Below are 17,279 nucleotides of genomic sequence, written 5' to 3' on the forward strand. Positions count from 1 at the left end.
CGATAGGTTTCTGTAGGAGCGCCTTTGAATAGTGCGTTATGACAGTGATTACAGTTCATCTTTCAGCAACTTACAATGTGCTGACACAAAGCCAATCTCTTATTTTGCAGAAAACAGAGTTTGGGTCCAAAGTTCTAGTATTTCACATGAAATGCTATCCATGACAGGCATGTGAAAGTGGAATGTGTGCTCTAATCAGTCCCTCGTAGGGGCAGCAGGAAGTGACTGAGGAATGATAAAAGTTGCAGCTTGCATAATATTAGTGCTGGTGAAGATGCGAGCCAGCAGACGCTTGTTAAATAATAATACTGTTTATTATTTAGCAATTTCTGGGCAGCCGTCACAAATGTGCAAGAGGTTGTATCATGTGAGAGCCACTGGCTCCGTTCAGAACTACAGCAAGTATGTGTTATTATTTACATGGTTATACAGATGGGGCCATTTTTCCATGAGGTACTTTTCGATCTGAAAATCAGATCACTACAGCACGGTTGTAAATCGCTGTGGTTTTGTTAGTAGTTTTTTTTTTTTTTTTTTTTAAGTGTGATTTGATTTTTTTTTTTTCCCTCAATCGCTGGCTGAGCATTTTATGGTGCTTTTGCACTCCTGTACTTTACAGATTTCCCAGCAAGCTCATGGTTAATCAGAACTCCTAGGAGTGTGTAAGGGGCTAAGGGAAAATTTGCATATTCACCAGTAATGCATTGTGGGACACTTCAGGGCTTACTCCAATCTGAATAATCGCAAATACCTTCTGTTTTAAGACGGAAAATTTCTGTTTTACTTTGCATAGGAATTACGCCATACACTCAACAGATCGCGATGCAATTGCAGCAAAATCACAGTAGGAAACAATCGCTGTGAGATCGCATATCACGTTTCCTAGTGGAAAAGGGTTATATTCAGTCGCATGCTATTTGTTTTTATTTAGGACTGGTTGACACGGGGGAATGCTGGCATCTGTGCCCGTCATTTACTGCCAGGACTGAAGAGATGAATGGATGAGTTTATCTCAATGCATTTACCATTGATTGCGCAAGTGCCATGGCCAATTTAATTTTTCCGTGATGCTGCATGTAGCTTCTAGCATTGGATGCATTCACAGTTCCATTTCTCCCTAGGGGCTCAAGACGCAATAACGAACTGACAGGAAACCATGCCAGATGCTTTTCTGCTTGGAAATAGAAAAGCGTTTGACATCCAGCCATGTAAACATGCCATTATCCCTTAAGGCGCGTACACACGTCAAACATGCACACGACAAATTGCACAACCTGTATGTAAACGCGTCTAGACGGTAAAACGAGCAACTCATTTATATACTGCGCATGCAAGCGGAATGATTAACTGCGCATTCAAAACAATTACAAGTCATTGAAACGACTTGTACACATGCACCAACTGCATGAAATCAGACCAACATAGATCCAACCGTTGGATCGGGCAAACTGCCTGTTATCAGTTGCTCATTTAGTAGTTTGCAGCATACACATGCCTGATTATCGCCCAACAGTCTAAAGTCAGATGATGATCAGGCTACCATTTGGTCCTTGTGTACTTAGCTTGATGTGAGACAGAAAGACTTTAAATTGACCTTGGTTGTGTTTTAGTTGTTGTTTTGTGCTATACGACTACCAGAAGGAGCAATAGAAGGCAACTGTTTGTTTTTATCATGAAATCTGAGGTGGTCTGGTGTTTTGATCACTGCTCCCCTATTTTTAAAGGTCCTTCGCACCACGATTAACCCCTGTGTTTTTTTTTTTTTTGTTTTTTTTTCCCAATCTTGTAATCTGATTATTTTGCTCAGGTTTTTGGCAGGTTTACTTTGAATAAAGTAAAGCTGGTTTTCATTATAGCAGCTGAATATGAAGTCTTTATTAAAACTTTCGTTCATGCCTAAGATTGCGTGTCCTCTCTGTTCTCCCCTTTGCCCTTGATGCACCCTGTCTACAGTAATCTCTTTGCGGCTTCTCCAGATCCTGTGTGGAACAGCTGCCTAGGGCAAGTCCACCTGTTCTGCAGCTAAGATTGGAGAGCAGGAGGCCTGGCGTGTCAGTGCTGCTTGACAGGCTGCCCATAGTGTGGGTGGAGGAGGGGGAGGAAGGGATGTGGAGCGCTGGGTGTGACACAGACCAGCTGGGGTGGACACTGGTGCAACAATTGACATTCTCAATTTACAACATTTTTCTTTTTTTTTTAATTTATTTTTCTTTACCCTTGAGAACATGATGAAACCAATTTCTTATAATACCATAGAGTTGTGATTGAGTTTTGTTACACAGCTAATAGGTCGGTCCAGTCACTGACGTAGGGCAGTGTTGCTTTCCATGTGGCCAGGGTGAAAACCAATTTAGTACCGGTTCAGATGGGTGTCTGAACCTGGCCGTCTTGGTCTCGCTCAAGTGCTTTTCTGAAAGCGTGCAGAAAAGCATCTGGCTGCCTCCGGCGGTGTGAAGCGTTTTCCAGTTTGTATGATCTCCCTGTGTGGTTGAGTTTCTTCAAGGCACTCAGTTTTCCTCCCATCCCATATTCTAAATGCATACAGATAAGTTAATTGGCCTAAGACTACTGTATTCTGCACCCGGCATAGCACGGGCAACAACCAATTAGTCGAGGGCTTGCTTCATGCGTCTCCTCCCCCTCCCCTCACCATTCGACAGTACATACTTCTCAGCTGAAGCCGCTGTGCGTTGGGTGCCACTGGCTGCTGGCAAAGTGTTTGCCCAAATTGGTCACAAACCATAATTTCTGCTGAGTAATGCCTTTGCAACTGAAAACTGTGAGTTAAACCCCACCTGTTTTGTGTAGTTATGTTATAATCTCAAAAAGCATAGAATAAAAGTGTAAACATGTGCAACTTAACTGCAATTAGTATTGTCTGCCACGATCATACTGGATCGTGCAGGGCCCAAATGATGTACCTACATGTTGCTAAGCAACAGCCAAGCAATCTGTTCTGTGTCTGTGAAGGAAAGAGGAGAAACAACTGAGTGGTTTCTACAGGCGGGTAAGGAGGAGAAAAATGGTCCAATTATCACTTAAAGTTCCAGCATTCCGAATACATTCTCTAGAATGATTGGCCGAGAACAGTCTAGTTTGTGTACAAGACTTTAACACTGCCAGATTCCCAGTTCTGTAGTGATTTAGCACTGACTAAGGCAGCACAGCTGTGAGTAGGGTGTTAAAGAACAATCAGATTTCTGCTAGCATGTGGCCATCACTAGGGTACTGGTAGATACCCTGCTTGGTCAAAAAGACTGTATTGATCAAATTGGAGACCTTTTTATTTCAACAGTGGACCAATGACCTTCAGTCCTCTGAGTTGGAACATTGGGTTGAATAGCTATGGAAACGCTGGCTGCAGATGAATGGGCTTCATTCATCACTGCATTCTTGCCTGGGGTTTGTTTATTAGGCACCACTGAAATAGACATCATCTATTATTCTTGACCAAGTGTAGCATGTTACCTGAAAGAGCTGTTGACTTGTCGGTGGCTGGATAGTGTATGGTTAAGGGCTCTGCACAGGAGACCTGGGTTCGAATCTCGGTTCTGCCTGTTCAGTAAGCCAGCACCTATTCAGTAGAAGACCCTGGGCAAGTCTCCCTAACACTGCTACTGCCTATAGAGCGCGTCCTAGTGGCTGCAGCTCTGGTGCTTGGAGTCCACCAAGAGAAAAGCGTGATATAAACGTTCTGTGTTTTGTTTGTCTGTCCTTGCCAGATGAAAACCTCATGTCTGACCAGCTTTGAAGTTAATTTGCCATATCTTTCTCCAAACTAACAGAGGTTGGACCCATAAAGAGTTTACCTCGTACATACAGTAGATGTACTTGTTTATTTTAATATCAGCAGCCAGCGTCCAGATATTTGTAGACGAGTAATCCACACGGCAGAGTTGTACTAACCTAAAATAGGCCACTTCCCAGAGCCTGTGCCTTCTCTGAGCTGATCTTCTCAGTGTGACTCAGCAGCATAGTGCAGCAACCTATTACTAGAAAAACAACAATGGTACAACTCCGAAATACTGAAGAAAAAGCCAAGGTGTTCCAAACCACTTCAGAAATGGGTGAGAAGCAAATTAACTAACTATTGTCAATAAACCAATAGTGGCCTCTAATCTGAGCAATTTCTACTACAAAGAAGATTGTTCTTTTCTCTAATCAGAAGAAAAAAAAAACCTTAGCTGAAAACTTGATGGGCCAGGATATATGGTTTTCTGTTAGCTTAAAGTTGAGTTGAGCTACATACACATCAGATCTATGGAGGTTGATCTGGCGGTCAGTGTTTGAGGAAAAGTCCGAAGGAGCCTTGTAGTTTTCAGTTAACAAAAAGGCAGAGCAGTGGTGGTGATTACAAGGCTTTGCTGTAATTCTAAAGGAGCTAGTCTGATTGAGGGGACCCAGCTGGAAACCTCAAAGACCAACGGCCACTCCCTGCTCGTGGCAAATTGGTGGTGCCCACTAACTTGTAATAAATAGGAGACCCAGCAGGAAACTCAAACTCTCTGAAATTGCATGTCAGAACTCTCACCCACTGGCTTAGGGCACAGCACTCACTTCAAATACTGCCTACAAACTAGTGGTTGCAACCAAATTGCACGGAACAGCTGTAGGTCCCCTCGACTAGACTAACTTCATATTGTACACACGCTGGGTGGTTCACGGTAGGTTGGTCCATATTTCCTGAGAATCTAGAGTATCTACATCAAACTGATGCATTACAGAGATCTCAAGTGCCAAACTCCTTGTTCTCCTTACCCATCCAGCTCCATTCCACTCCTTTGTGTGCCACATCCTAGCCTGCCTCCTCTCCCTTCATAGCAACAGAACTGTAAAGCACCCACCCCGAACTGTTGCCTGTTGTCGAGCTCTGATCCCTGCGTCGACTGTAACTGAGCATATATGTGCACCGTAAGGTTGCTAGTGTAATGAAAGAGGTAGGAAGCCATCAAGCCTATGGATTAAAAAACATTTTGGCTGGAGGGTGGACAGATGATCAAAGTTGCTGGACTGCAAAGCCTGATAAAAACAAGGAAGCAAATCCTTGCTGTACTCGTGTTCAAAGGCAAATCTACGGTAATGGATCATCTTCTCCTAGCAACCCGAGACACTACCAATGCTCTAACTCACATTTTGTATTCATTAACCTTACAAAACAGGCCTGTGTGCTAACAGGTGCTCTTTAACGTGAAACATGTGGAAAGGAATCCTAGAGGTTTGTGTACATTCCTAGAGACCTTGGCTTCCGCTCAGGGATTGTTTTGATAAATAAGGACATATTGTAACCTGCAGAACTACAAGCTCACCAGAAGACATTCCATGAGCTGGGCGGCCAGGAGTTACCTGTGCTGAGCAGAATTCCTGGCATTTATGGTGCATTCCTCATACCATGTCTTTCTCTTTCAGTTAGTCAGGAAATTCCTGGCCTTGCTATGTTTACATCCCACAGGCAGCCGTCCTCATTCCAGATTCCAGTCCTGCTGAATAACCATAATCTATTGTGCTGCTGATGTTTTGTGTGCTTTGAAGCAATTGTCTTCATATTATTTTGAATGTATTGTAAAAGTACAAAGTCGCACGGGCAATCGGGCATGTGTGTATATACTTTGTAGCCTACTTTATAAAGTATAGTGATCTGAAAGCATTTTGCAAGTTTTATATTCCATTATTAATAGAAATTGTTTTTGTTCTGATGTCTTGATGCACTTAAAGTGTATCTCAAGTGAGAGGGCAATGGATGCTGCCATATTTATTTCCTTTTTAAAGTTGATCTGACCTCTTGCACAGAACAGAGAGAAAACGGAGAGGAATGCAACCTGTATGTATTTAGTGAGTTTAACCTGCCTGATTCCCCCTCCTCTGTTTTTTTTATTGATTTTAGGAATAAAAACCATGCTAAGCTGCTAAACCCATGTTTGGTAATGTTTATCCCCTTACATGGCCAGGCCACCTCCCAGGGACTCCATCACCTAAGTTACTTTTCTGTTTTGTTATTTTTCTGTTTAAATGACATTTAAAACAATTACATTTGGATGTGTTGATGGAGTTTCCTATTTCAGTCAGTGCTGTAACATTCCACGGTGTGCCATGCATAAAGAGTCACTCCGACTGCTGATTCTGGGATAGGCTGACTGCTGATTCTGGGATAGGCTGACTGCTTTACTCTTCTCTTTGCTTTAAGAGGCCAGGGAAAGCACACTTTGAATAGATGTCTATAAAAAAAAGTGCTTAGTTGACCTGAACATCTGCAAATGTGATTTTCATATAATAAATTCAGCCATCCTTTGCTTGCATACATGTAATAAAGGTGCCTGGAGAAAAGGAGCAGGGGATTTTTATACACACTAGAGTGCCTTTAACTCTAAGGTGGCTATAGACTAGTCAACTTTTTGCATCGATATCTGGCCGATTTTATTGAATCGGCTAGAAATCGGTGGTACAAACGATTCCCTATTAACTGATTTGGGGAATTCTCGTTGTAAAAAGACTGGCGAACATGAGTTGAAAGGTGAGTAGCACGCATAGTCCGTAGCAACAGAAGGGCAACAACACGACAAATTACAGCCAGTTCAATGCAGGTGCATCACAAAGCCTATCCCAATGTGCAACAAGATGGACTTTGCAAAGGATGGGCTTTGGCAGCAGGAGACCATCAAGAGTGCCTTTGATATCCCAGAAAAATAGGAAAAGATGCCTGTTGTGGGCCCTTGCCACCGTGCTCGATTGGTCTCAAATTGGTTTGAGGGTCATCAATCAAAGTTTTTAACCTGCTTCAGTGGCCAGCTCAGTCCCCTGACCTCAATCCTATTGAGCATTTGTGGGACAAAGTAGAAAGATCACTTCAAAGCTTGGAAATGCCACCATCCAATCTGACCCAACTTAGAGCTGCCATTATGTCTGCATGGGCCAACATTCCTCAATAGCATCTTGTTGCGTTCATGCCAAGATGAATATTGGCTGTGATCAGAGCTAAAGGTGGACCCACTTGTTATTGGAATGTGTTTCTAATTGTTTGGGACACACACTGTATATGACCTTAAATCTTGCTCTCCGTTTCTCTCCCTCTCTCTTTTTAATTAAAAACAAACACAAAATGGGATATTTTGGGCACCCAAAACTCACAGTAATACTTGAAAGGTAACAAGATCGTATTACTTAAAATCATGTCTCACATGAATCCATGGAGCAAACGCCATGATTCCAGAATCCCATACTTATTTGTAGTGCAAAATGTATCTCAGTCTTTCCCTGGACCAGGAAAAAGAACAAATGTTGCTTTGAAGCTTCAGTTTCCATCGTGTGCCTAACCTGTCTTTTGGCTGAATCGCCAAACTACATGAACGCGTGTTTATTGAGGGCTGGGTGGCAAATGAACTTGAAGTATTTTTCTCCTCAAGCCTGGATACATTCATTTACTCCTCTCTTTGGTATCGGTAGCACTTTTGACAGCTCTTAAAACTGTATATGTGGTGCGCGCTGTGTTAGGAGGGTGGCTGTGCCCCATCCCTGCCAGCGGCTCCGATGACACCGGCTCATTTCACACCTGCTGCAGCCTGGCAGCCTGACAGACCCACTCAATGTAGTTGAGGTCAGCTCGTCCTTGTATTCCAAGAACTGCCCACCGCCAGTCAGAAGACTGCCTGTTTTGTGGCATTGTGTGGGCAGGAGATCACTGTTTTGTTTTATTCTTTTGCTTCCTTGTTGGATGTTGTCTTCCCATGATGCATTGTGTAGGCCTAACAGATAACAATAATGAAGAAAACAAAATGCTAGTTTTCCACACTGATGAGATGTGTATTGTTGAAGGTCGCTCTATTTATGGTGTGTCTTTGTCCAGAAATACATAAAAAGCAGATGGAAATGTAGTAAGGTTGTGGAGCATTTAGGGTGGCCGTACTGCTGAGATTCCCCTATGCTTGCTCATGATCTAATAAATAAAACATACCATATTTTCACACAGCGTGCTGAGTCACTTGCCTGAGCTAAGCTGCAGCCAAACTGCTAAATGTTCTCATGGAATGCTGTGTGTGCGCAATGTCTAGCATGCCATGAGATGTGTAATGCTGTCCTACAAGACCAGTTGCTTCCACGGCTCTAAAGAGCCCAACCACAGAACATAGCCAGCAACTTGACCTGACTTTTTTCCAGGGGATTCCGGCAAATATGGATAACTCGGAACATTTTTGGTGGAACTAGATCTGGGTGCTTCTGGTGAAAATTGCCTGTTGCTTGGCAGTCCTGCTGATCCTCGGCCTCTAATACTTTTAGCCATAAACCCTGAACAAGCATTTGCAGATCTGGTGTTCATTGTCAGATATGACAGGATTAGCTGCATGCTTGTTTCTGGTGTTATTCAGACATTACTGCAGCCAAATAGATCAACTGGACTGCCGGGCGACTGGTATTTGTTTTAAAGGAAATTAATATAGCAGCCTCCATATTCTTCTCACTTCAGTTGTCCTTTAAATGAGGTTGACAATTAAGTTGTCTTGGCACATCTATTTAAAGGCCAGCTCCAAGTAATGAAATAATTTACTGACATACTTCTACCACCCCTATTTCTTGTCAGCAGAACTGGCACCAGAATGGTTTCATGATATTTTGGTTTATAAATTCTTCAGGAGCTGGTATTGGTGATCATGTGATCACTGGGTATCATGTGTCCAAATAAACTGCACCATATCAAGAGACCCTCTACCACTCTCTAGCTTCCCACAAGATTAGAGGTGAAAAAATCATTTGATTTCTAAGGCAAGCCTGCCAGTTCTGATATGGGCTGATGAGGCTAGTAGTTTCTGAGTTGCACGGAGGTGTAGTCTGGATACTTGGTACCCTCACATTTTCTGCAGTATAAAATGTGTAAAGGTTTTGGTCCTGCGTTGTATAATTTGCCCTGTCAGGCTTGGTCCACACTAGGATGGATTTATGCTGTGACCGCAGATGTGCTGTAACCATCCATGGCCCTAACCTCGTATTCAGAGTGTGTTTGTTGGTTGCATTGGACATGTCATACACAGCATTGCTACCATGACTTGTCCGACTTTCATCTGGTGCCCAGAAAAATCTTACAGGTCATGAATTTTGGGTTCCATCACTGCCACTGACACAATGTACACCAGACAGAACTGATAGGCCACCACAGGTCTAAATGGATCCTGTGTTTTAACACATGATCCGTCGCCCATTGTGGTCCGTTCCATTAATCAGACCACTTTAGGCTCAAGTGTTGTCTGAGCCTCGTGTTGATAAAGGGCCTGCTATTTGGAAGCAGTGGCATTGTATGACAATTAGTTGTAGTGATCATAGCCCTTCCCTAATGCTGGACATACACAGAGCGTTTTCTCCTTATCAATTGAGCCGCTGATGACTCGATTGATAATATCCGACAGGTCCGATGACCCGCCGAATAGATTCCTCGCTCAATCCCCGCGGGCGGACAATAACTGGGAATCGAGCAGAAGATGAGGAGCGCCCGCGGGGACGAGCGAGAATCGATAGAGGCGCTGGCGGGACGAGTGGGGATGCGCCGGGATTGAGCCAGAGTCTCGATCCTGTGCATAATCGAGGCTGTGTATGCCCAGCATAACAGTCACTTTGTAGCATGAATAGAAGAGCTGCCGCTTGTAGTGCTCCAGTTTGCCAGCAGAGATGCGGGTTGCCTAAAAAAGTCAAGCTGCAAATTTCAAAGACCACGTAGGCTTTGGTACTTTAGTATAGTGCTTTTTGGTCTGTGTCACACTGGGGCGCTTTCTGCAGTTATCACAGGTGATAAGCAACGCTCTGTGTACAATGTGTCCCTGTGGGACCATTCTCACTAGTGGGGGGGTAACTGGTGGTGCTCTAAACCCGCAGCTGAACTCTGGTCCCCTACCTGTCGTGTCCCTACCTCTCCATGTTGATTGTAAGCTTTCGACAGGGTCCTCCTCTTAGTGTCTCTTACCTGTTCACTCACCTCCACTACCGTAAACCCATCCAACTCTTAAGTAAACTCGACTTGCCTAATCTCCATGCTCCCATCCAGTTACTAAGCATTACCTTGCACTCATACTGTGCTGCTTATTTAGTGTTTATATAGCGTGGACATCTTCCGCATTGCTCTACAGAGTATATTGTGACTTAACTGTCCCTCAGAGGAGCTCACAATCTAATTCCTACTCTAGTCATATGTCTGTGTATGTATCTGTAGTGTATTTATTGTAGTCTAGGGCCAATTTAGGGGGAAGCCACTTATCTGTATATTTTGGGGATATGGGAGGATACTGGAGTGCCCAGAGGAAACCCATGCAGACACAGGGAGAACATACAAACGCCTTGCAGATAGTGCCCCGGCTGGGATTCGAACCGGGGACCCAGTGCTGCAAGGCAAACTATGCCACCGCAATGGCACAATTGCATTTTGTGATTCGAGTGTGAACCAGCCCTCGCAAGGGCAGGGCTCTCACCCTTTTGTGTCATGGAATGTTATTAATTTAATTGCTTGCACTCTGTTAGCCATTTATACATTTTAGTCATCATGTTAAATTTGCAATTGTAATCACCTGTTCTGTATTGTGTATCAGTGTTCATATTTGATGTATATCATTGTCTGTATCATTATGTATCCCTTGTTTTGTTTTCTTACATTGTACAGCGCCACGGAATATGTTGGCGCTTTATAAATAAATATTATAATAATAATAATAATAATCTGTCTTCTCTGGATTTTACAGGAAAATTTCCATATTAATTCGGAAACTTATCGCTGTAGAACTGATTACCATTGTAACATTCTGATTTGGATAAGCCAATTCCGCTGTGTACCGTCCACTTTAAATCTGTACAGCTGTAAGCAATATTCACTATGATTTGATATTCTTCTTGCTACTTTCCAAGTAGTTCAGATAATGTAATGATTCATTTCTTCTGAGAAACTTGTTTCGTAAACACATATTCTGCCAAATCTTTCCGCTGAACGCCAATATAGTAATAACTATGAGGCTTTAGTGTCAGCGTCGAGCTGAGTTACATGCTGGATTTGTGCTACAACTTTGAAATGAAATCCCACTTTCTTTATTAAAAGACAAAAAAGACATTCATTTCACACTAATTTAATGTTAAAAATTCTTGTCCTTTTTCAGCTAAAGCAAGCTAAGAATTCTATACAGTTGTCAAGTTGCGCTATGGTAACAGTGCTTTGGATTTGAGCTTAGACTTCCCACCATTTCCCATTTTCCAGCATGCATAGTTAATGGTACGGAGCAAAAACCTCGCTACTGGCTCTTCACATATAGGCTGGGGAAGCGGTTCTAGCGTTCACTGTACATGTAATGCAAGTCAATGGCATTGTATCTGATTTGCATTGTTGTAAAAAATGTTGGGTCTGACTTTTCTGTTTTTAAGTCACTTTTTTTTTTGTGTGCAATGTGCGAATGCTATTTAATGTAAATGCAGAAGAAACACTATATGGAGATGGTGCTGGGCCCCTTCTCTTCGCGAATCCCCACAGCTATGCATGGCACATCTAGAAAGATTCTATGTGCACTGGCATCAGAACAAGTGCCGCACCTGTCTTGTAAACGCAGGCACAAGTAAAAACGAGCCCTTAGAAATGACGACAGGCATTTAATGCTGTCCATGTCCCTGGTACAGAGATTCCATCACTTTATGTCCCTCTGCAGAAGAACAGGCCTGAGAAGGCAGGATTTTTCTATTTTCAAGCAGCATAAATTTAAATTTAATTACCATAAACATTTGTATCGACCATCCCTAGAGCCTTTATGTGGAAAAGTTTATAAAGCTACCCAGTGTAGACTTACCTCTACTACAGACAGTGGACTTGGCCTGCCTTTAACATACCTCCCAACTTTTTTGATGTGTGAAAGAGGGACACATTAAAACATGCCCCTGTCACACCTCCAACCACGCCCCCACCACATGCCTAGTGTCACATACACTAAAAATCCATAAGCAAAAGATGTCATTTTAGAATTCAAACCACTCTGGTCCTTTCTATCCTCACTAGTTTTTCTTCATATTAACATTTAAAAATATGAAATAAATCCATTTAAAGGATGGGAATAAAGTTTGGAGCCAACTAAGCATGTTATCAGTTGAAAAATACATACATTAAAATAAATCTGTAGATCAGTCCTGAAAGAGGGACACATGAGGAAGAAAGAGTGGCAGAGGGATTTGGTTCCCAAAGAGGGACTGTCCTTTCGAAAAAGGGACAGTTGGGAGTTATGATATTCATGCTGCTAGCGTCTGTGACTTCTCTCTGTGTATATACGGTATATTTACATGTGCTGTATGGAGTTTAGAGGGCTGCGCTGCACATCACAAGAGGCTGGCATTCTTCATGTGTGTCTGGAATGTCCCACCTTTGTGCTTACAATATTGCTTTATATTTATTTAAGGTGTGTGAATGTTGGGATCAGGTTGGTCATAGAAGTCAGTTGATGGATATACACTGGGAGAGACTCTAAACTACTGAATCATCCGGTCTTTTGCACATTTGTACTCTAAGCCTGGGAACGTGAACCTATGAGGAAATGATTCCATTTCCCTAGCCTGCGTTCAGTGGACCGTACATGTATATATACAGCTATATACGCTGCTGCATGCTGGGTAACTTTCAGTGTTTACTTCCGTTTCCCCATCTTCCCTATTGGTCAATTTTAAGGTGGCTACACACCATACAATTTTTTTTAAATTACCTGTTCAATTTAAGAATTGCAATCAATTTTTCTGACTGATTGTAACATTTCAAAAATATGACCAATGTACCACACACCTATGTTCAATTTTTCCCCAATTATGAGAAAAATGATTGGAAACTCTTGAGAAAATTGCTAGGGTGTGTATATTAATAAATTGACAATCTCACACCATACAATCTTTAGAAAGATTGAAGAAAAATATCTGGCATTCCAGATCGATACAAATTAAAAAAAAAAAAAGTAAAATCGGATAATTTTATTGTATCGTGTGTGTGGCCACCTATATTGTGATATATGGCACAATTGATCAGCAGGAAAGCTCAAAAGGTCATCTCCAAGCTTAAATCTCATAATCTCATCTCTGTGCATGTGAAAGCACCTTTAGCCATACAGTGTGGCCCGTTGCGATTGTGCTCGATCGTTAGGGTAACACTGTGGAGAATGAATGCTATACAAACATGTCATTTGGGTATAGCCCTAGTGGCATGTAATGGTACATGTTGTGGGAGGAGTTACAGTGGTGCATGCCAGAGCGGTTTCCACTCCAGCGAGCAGAATAAGGTTAACATCAATGTGCTCATCTGATACTTATTTGTTGGTGTCTTTTGTAGATGCAGTGTTGGTGTGCTGTAGCAAAATAAAACACCCATTTACCTGTTGCACTGCATAACTAACTCTAAGCTCATCACGGATGACAGACTGATGCTGCCTTGCCCCTTCACCAGGCCTGTGGCAATCACAGTAACATGGTCCATGTACCAGGGGGTCTGACTCCGATCTCCACTGAAGCTGTGTCTTCTTGGATGGCTGCAGCTGCTAATATTAGCTATGTCAGATGACAGTCTGCTACAAAATCTTTTGTCCGTTAATCAAAAGCTCTTTTTTGGCCCCAAACCTCACCTATTGGGATCGGTTCTTCTGGCCAAGTGTCTGGTTAGCATCTTGTTTCTATAGCAACTTCCCTTGCGATTAACCGAGTTCATCCATTTTATTGTTGCATTGAAAACCCACCCCTTCGGCTGATGCTTCCTTCAGATTTTAAGCAATACAAGACAAGTCACTAGGGCATGCTCGATAGGCGGTAGTAGCATTAGAGAGTCTAGCCCAAGGACTCCTTACTGAACAGCTGCTGGTTTACTGAACAGGAAGAGCCGAGATTCCAAAGCTGGTATCCTGTGTCAGAGGCAGAGCCCTTAACCATTACACAATCCAGCATAGATGATGTATAATTTTAATCTGGGTCAAGCTTGAAATTAAACTAGAGTCTTAAACTGAAGTTGGCAAACAGGTAGAGCGTCTCAATAAATGCAGGTTAAAAATTAACATCACTATAGCAGAGTGCAGAGGCTAGTGAGCTGTAAATGAACCCACAGACAGTGAAACCTTCTAGCTTGACAATGACTTCATCCTCCATCTGGGACAGCAGGGTTCATATAAAACTATTGGCAGTATCTGCCTGCTACAAATCACGTGATCGTGAAAGGCTGTAAAAGTCAAAACTGGGATTCTAAACTTCTCTTTAGATCTATCTTTTCCCTTATCGATGCTGAGAACTCGCCAGTGAAAAGGTTTTGGGGTCACATGATAAAGGCAGGCTGCTATCTTTCTTCACTTTATTTATGTTTTAATATCTGTTGCCTGGCTTTCAAGTTCTTCTTTTGCCTTCCATAGATAAGATTTTTCTCGGCTGAAATTACTTTTCAGCACAGGTAAAAACCGAGGACATTCAGATGTCCATCCCCCCCCCCCCCCAAATATCGCTGATTAGGCCGTTTAGTGATGCATAGTGTTGTAGTGGCTAGATAGTGTATTGGTTAAGAGTTCTGTCTAAGCTTCTTCCGGTTCAGTAAGCCAGCACCTGCTCAGTAAGGAGACCTTAGGCAAGACTTCCCTAGCACTGCTACTGCCTACTGAACACACCCTAGTGGCTGCAGCTATGGTGCTTTAAATCTACCAGGAGAAAAGCACAATATAAATGTTCTGTGCCTTGGGTTGCTAGTAACTGACCTCTATTGTTTCTGTGAGAACTTCTGTTCCATTTGAGGTTCCTGCAGTTGTATGGTTCTTGCCATAGGTAGAGGAAACCTTTTTTCGATGCATGTCTATTCCTTTATATTCCTCTTAATCCCATTCAAATGTGCATAGTAATCATGAGACACAAGGTGGCATTGTTGATTTTGTCAACTGGTCATGTGCTAATGTTGTCCTCCTTTTTTTGTTTTTCAACAGTAGTTGAGTCCTCCTCTGTGAGGTGAGGCTTGGAGGAGCCTCTCCTTTCCCTCCTGCATCAGACATGGACCCTAATGGCTGGAGTGAAGCTGGAAGCCCAGCGGAGAGCACTGGTGACTTGGGAGACTCCATGGAGAAGAGTCTAGACAATGACGCTGAAGGAGTATGGAGTCCAGACATTGAACAGAGCTTCCAGGAGGCGTTAGCGATATACCCACCATGTGGGAGACGCAAAATTATCTTATCAGATGAAGGCAAGATGTATGGTGAGTTTCTGAAATGGTTATTGTTAAACTATTTTAAATAGTTTAAAATGTATTTGGTCAATTTTTCAGATTATAAATAATTACTTTGAAGTTCTGCTTAAACCAAACCCAATTGTGATACAGCAGTGTCTACTTACCATGCATAACTTTATGGTTTCAATCCATGATGGGATATTAGAGGTCCTGCTGACATTTCTGCCGGTAGGATCTCCTGCACAATTAGCTTTGACAGATCGAGACAGATCTCTCTCTGATCTAATCTTATCAGAGTGAGATCTGTTGGCTGCCCACACACTTCAGGCCGATTTCCGATCAATTTTATCATGAAATATCTCAGGAATCAGCCTTGTGAGGCCGCTTTGGCGATGTCCCCTCAAATGTTGATGTTGCCACCCTCGTGCCCATGCATCCAAATCACACCTGCTCCATCTCCCCCAACTGTCCAGCTGCTCCGGGTCTCATCCCCTGCTTTCGCATGAGCGCCACCACCGTCTCCACAGCGTGGTTGCCTCGTATAGCACGTGGCGCATTTGTGCTGCAGGCAGCTGGACCAGGTGAGATTGAATGCACAGGCAACGGGACCGGTACACATTAACATGGGGCGGGGGGGTTCAGCAGCGCCGAGGGTTACATCACGTTTGTTGGTCACACACGGTTGCTACCAAGCATCCGATCAACCATGTCAGCCCGAGACTTCCCAGCATGCTCTATCAATACATTGGACAGATTTTGGCCCGAAATTGGATGAATCGTTGATGGGGCATGCTTGTTGCGCCACTGATTATCATCCGATCTGATAAAATTATCGAATTGTGTTGTCGATCGGGCTGCAAAATTTATACATGTATGGCCACTTTTATTGCCACAGATTTTGCATGATCATGTTTGGGGACACTAAGGGCAAGTGTCTTAAAACTGTGAGACTATGGTAGGGATTAGATTGTGAGCTTCTGTGAGGGACAGTGCTGGGCATACACGGATGCAATAATGCGCCGGATCGAGCCGCTGGCTCGATCCCAGCGCATCCCCACTTGTCACAGTCGGCGCATGTATCGATCTCCGCTCGTCCCCGCGGGCGCTCCTTATCTTCCGCTCGATTCCCCACTATTGTCCGCCCGCGGGTATCGAGCGGGGAATATATCCGGCGGGTCATCGGACCTGTCGGATATTATCAATCGAGCCATCAGTGGCTTGATTGATAAGCAAGAAACTTGCCGTGTATTCCCAGCAGTGACAAGACTGTATACTCTGCAAAGCACATCGGAAGATGTCAGTAATAATAATGTGTACCTGCAAAAGGTTTTTTTTTTTCCCTTTTCTTTCTTTTTCAAAACTTTGTGAAAGTTGTGAGTTTCTGGTATCTGTGTGGCCACACACAGCAGGTGATATCTGCATTCACACAGCTTGTCACCAGCCTTTTCATTTGTGAGATCCAGGCTTTTATCTCTTGGCTGCTAAGTTTACATTGGAAAGAGCTGTTTGTTGCCTGGCCCCTGTCTAGCCTCCACCTGGCATTGGGTGTATACCCTGCACTAGAGCTGCTGTTTATTGGTGTCTGGCTGAGAGAGACCTGGAGTTAGCTTTTATTGTGTAATACCCTCTCTCTCCTCCCACCCTTCCGGTCCCTCTCCTCTGCCTTTCTAGGGGGTCTGTGATTCCAGTAAATCAAGCCTGTGCAAGGTCACATGGAAAGAAGACACCAGCGGGTGGAAGGGGGAGGGGAGGCGAGCTGGAGGGGGGGGGGGGGGGGGGGGAGGAGGTGGTGTGGTGGTAGATGAAATCTGATCCAGGTCTCTGCCTGGCAGGACAAGCTACAGTGTGTTTGGAAGGGTTGGTGGGGGAGTAGCACACACAGACCTAATCTATTACAAGACAGGCCTGTAGTGAAGGATTGCTTTGTACAGTTAACCCCATCGGCTCGCCGATCGTTAGGGAATCCTGGCAATGTGCGGTTTGCTCAGGCAGTGTACTGATTGCCACTTTGTATAAACTACGGGAACTCGGTTTTCTTGCCAGGGTGTTATTCTGTAGAATTCCAGGGCTGGAAACTGGAGCACGTAATTTATACAGTGCACTATGCAAACAG

At 43.5% G+C, this 17,279-nt stretch overlaps 1 protein-coding gene across 8 annotated transcripts in view; it reads left to right on the plus strand.

Annotated features, from left to right (window-relative positions):
- Positions 1 to 17,279, plus strand: part of LOC137521654 (transcriptional enhancer factor TEF-1-like) — a 248,741-nt gene that overhangs the window by 158,865 nt on the left and 72,597 nt on the right. For 7 of the 8 annotated variants that reach the window (XM_068241185.1, XM_068241186.1, XM_068241187.1 and 4 more), the window contains one exon: positions 14,928 to 15,193. In XM_068241185.1, the coding sequence (XP_068097286.1) occupies positions 14,992 to 15,193 (202 nt within the window). In that variant the 5' untranslated portion in view covers positions 14,928 to 14,991. Of the gene's footprint in view, positions 1 to 2,964; positions 3,008 to 14,927; positions 15,194 to 17,279 lie in introns of those variants that run through there. The other variant, XM_068241190.1, reaches the window with a different exon arrangement.

Source organism: Hyperolius riggenbachi, chromosome 6 (assembly GCF_040937935.1).
Source record: "Hyperolius riggenbachi isolate aHypRig1 chromosome 6, aHypRig1.pri, whole genome shotgun sequence".
NCBI lineage: Eukaryota > Metazoa > Chordata > Amphibia > Anura > Hyperoliidae > Hyperolius > Hyperolius riggenbachi.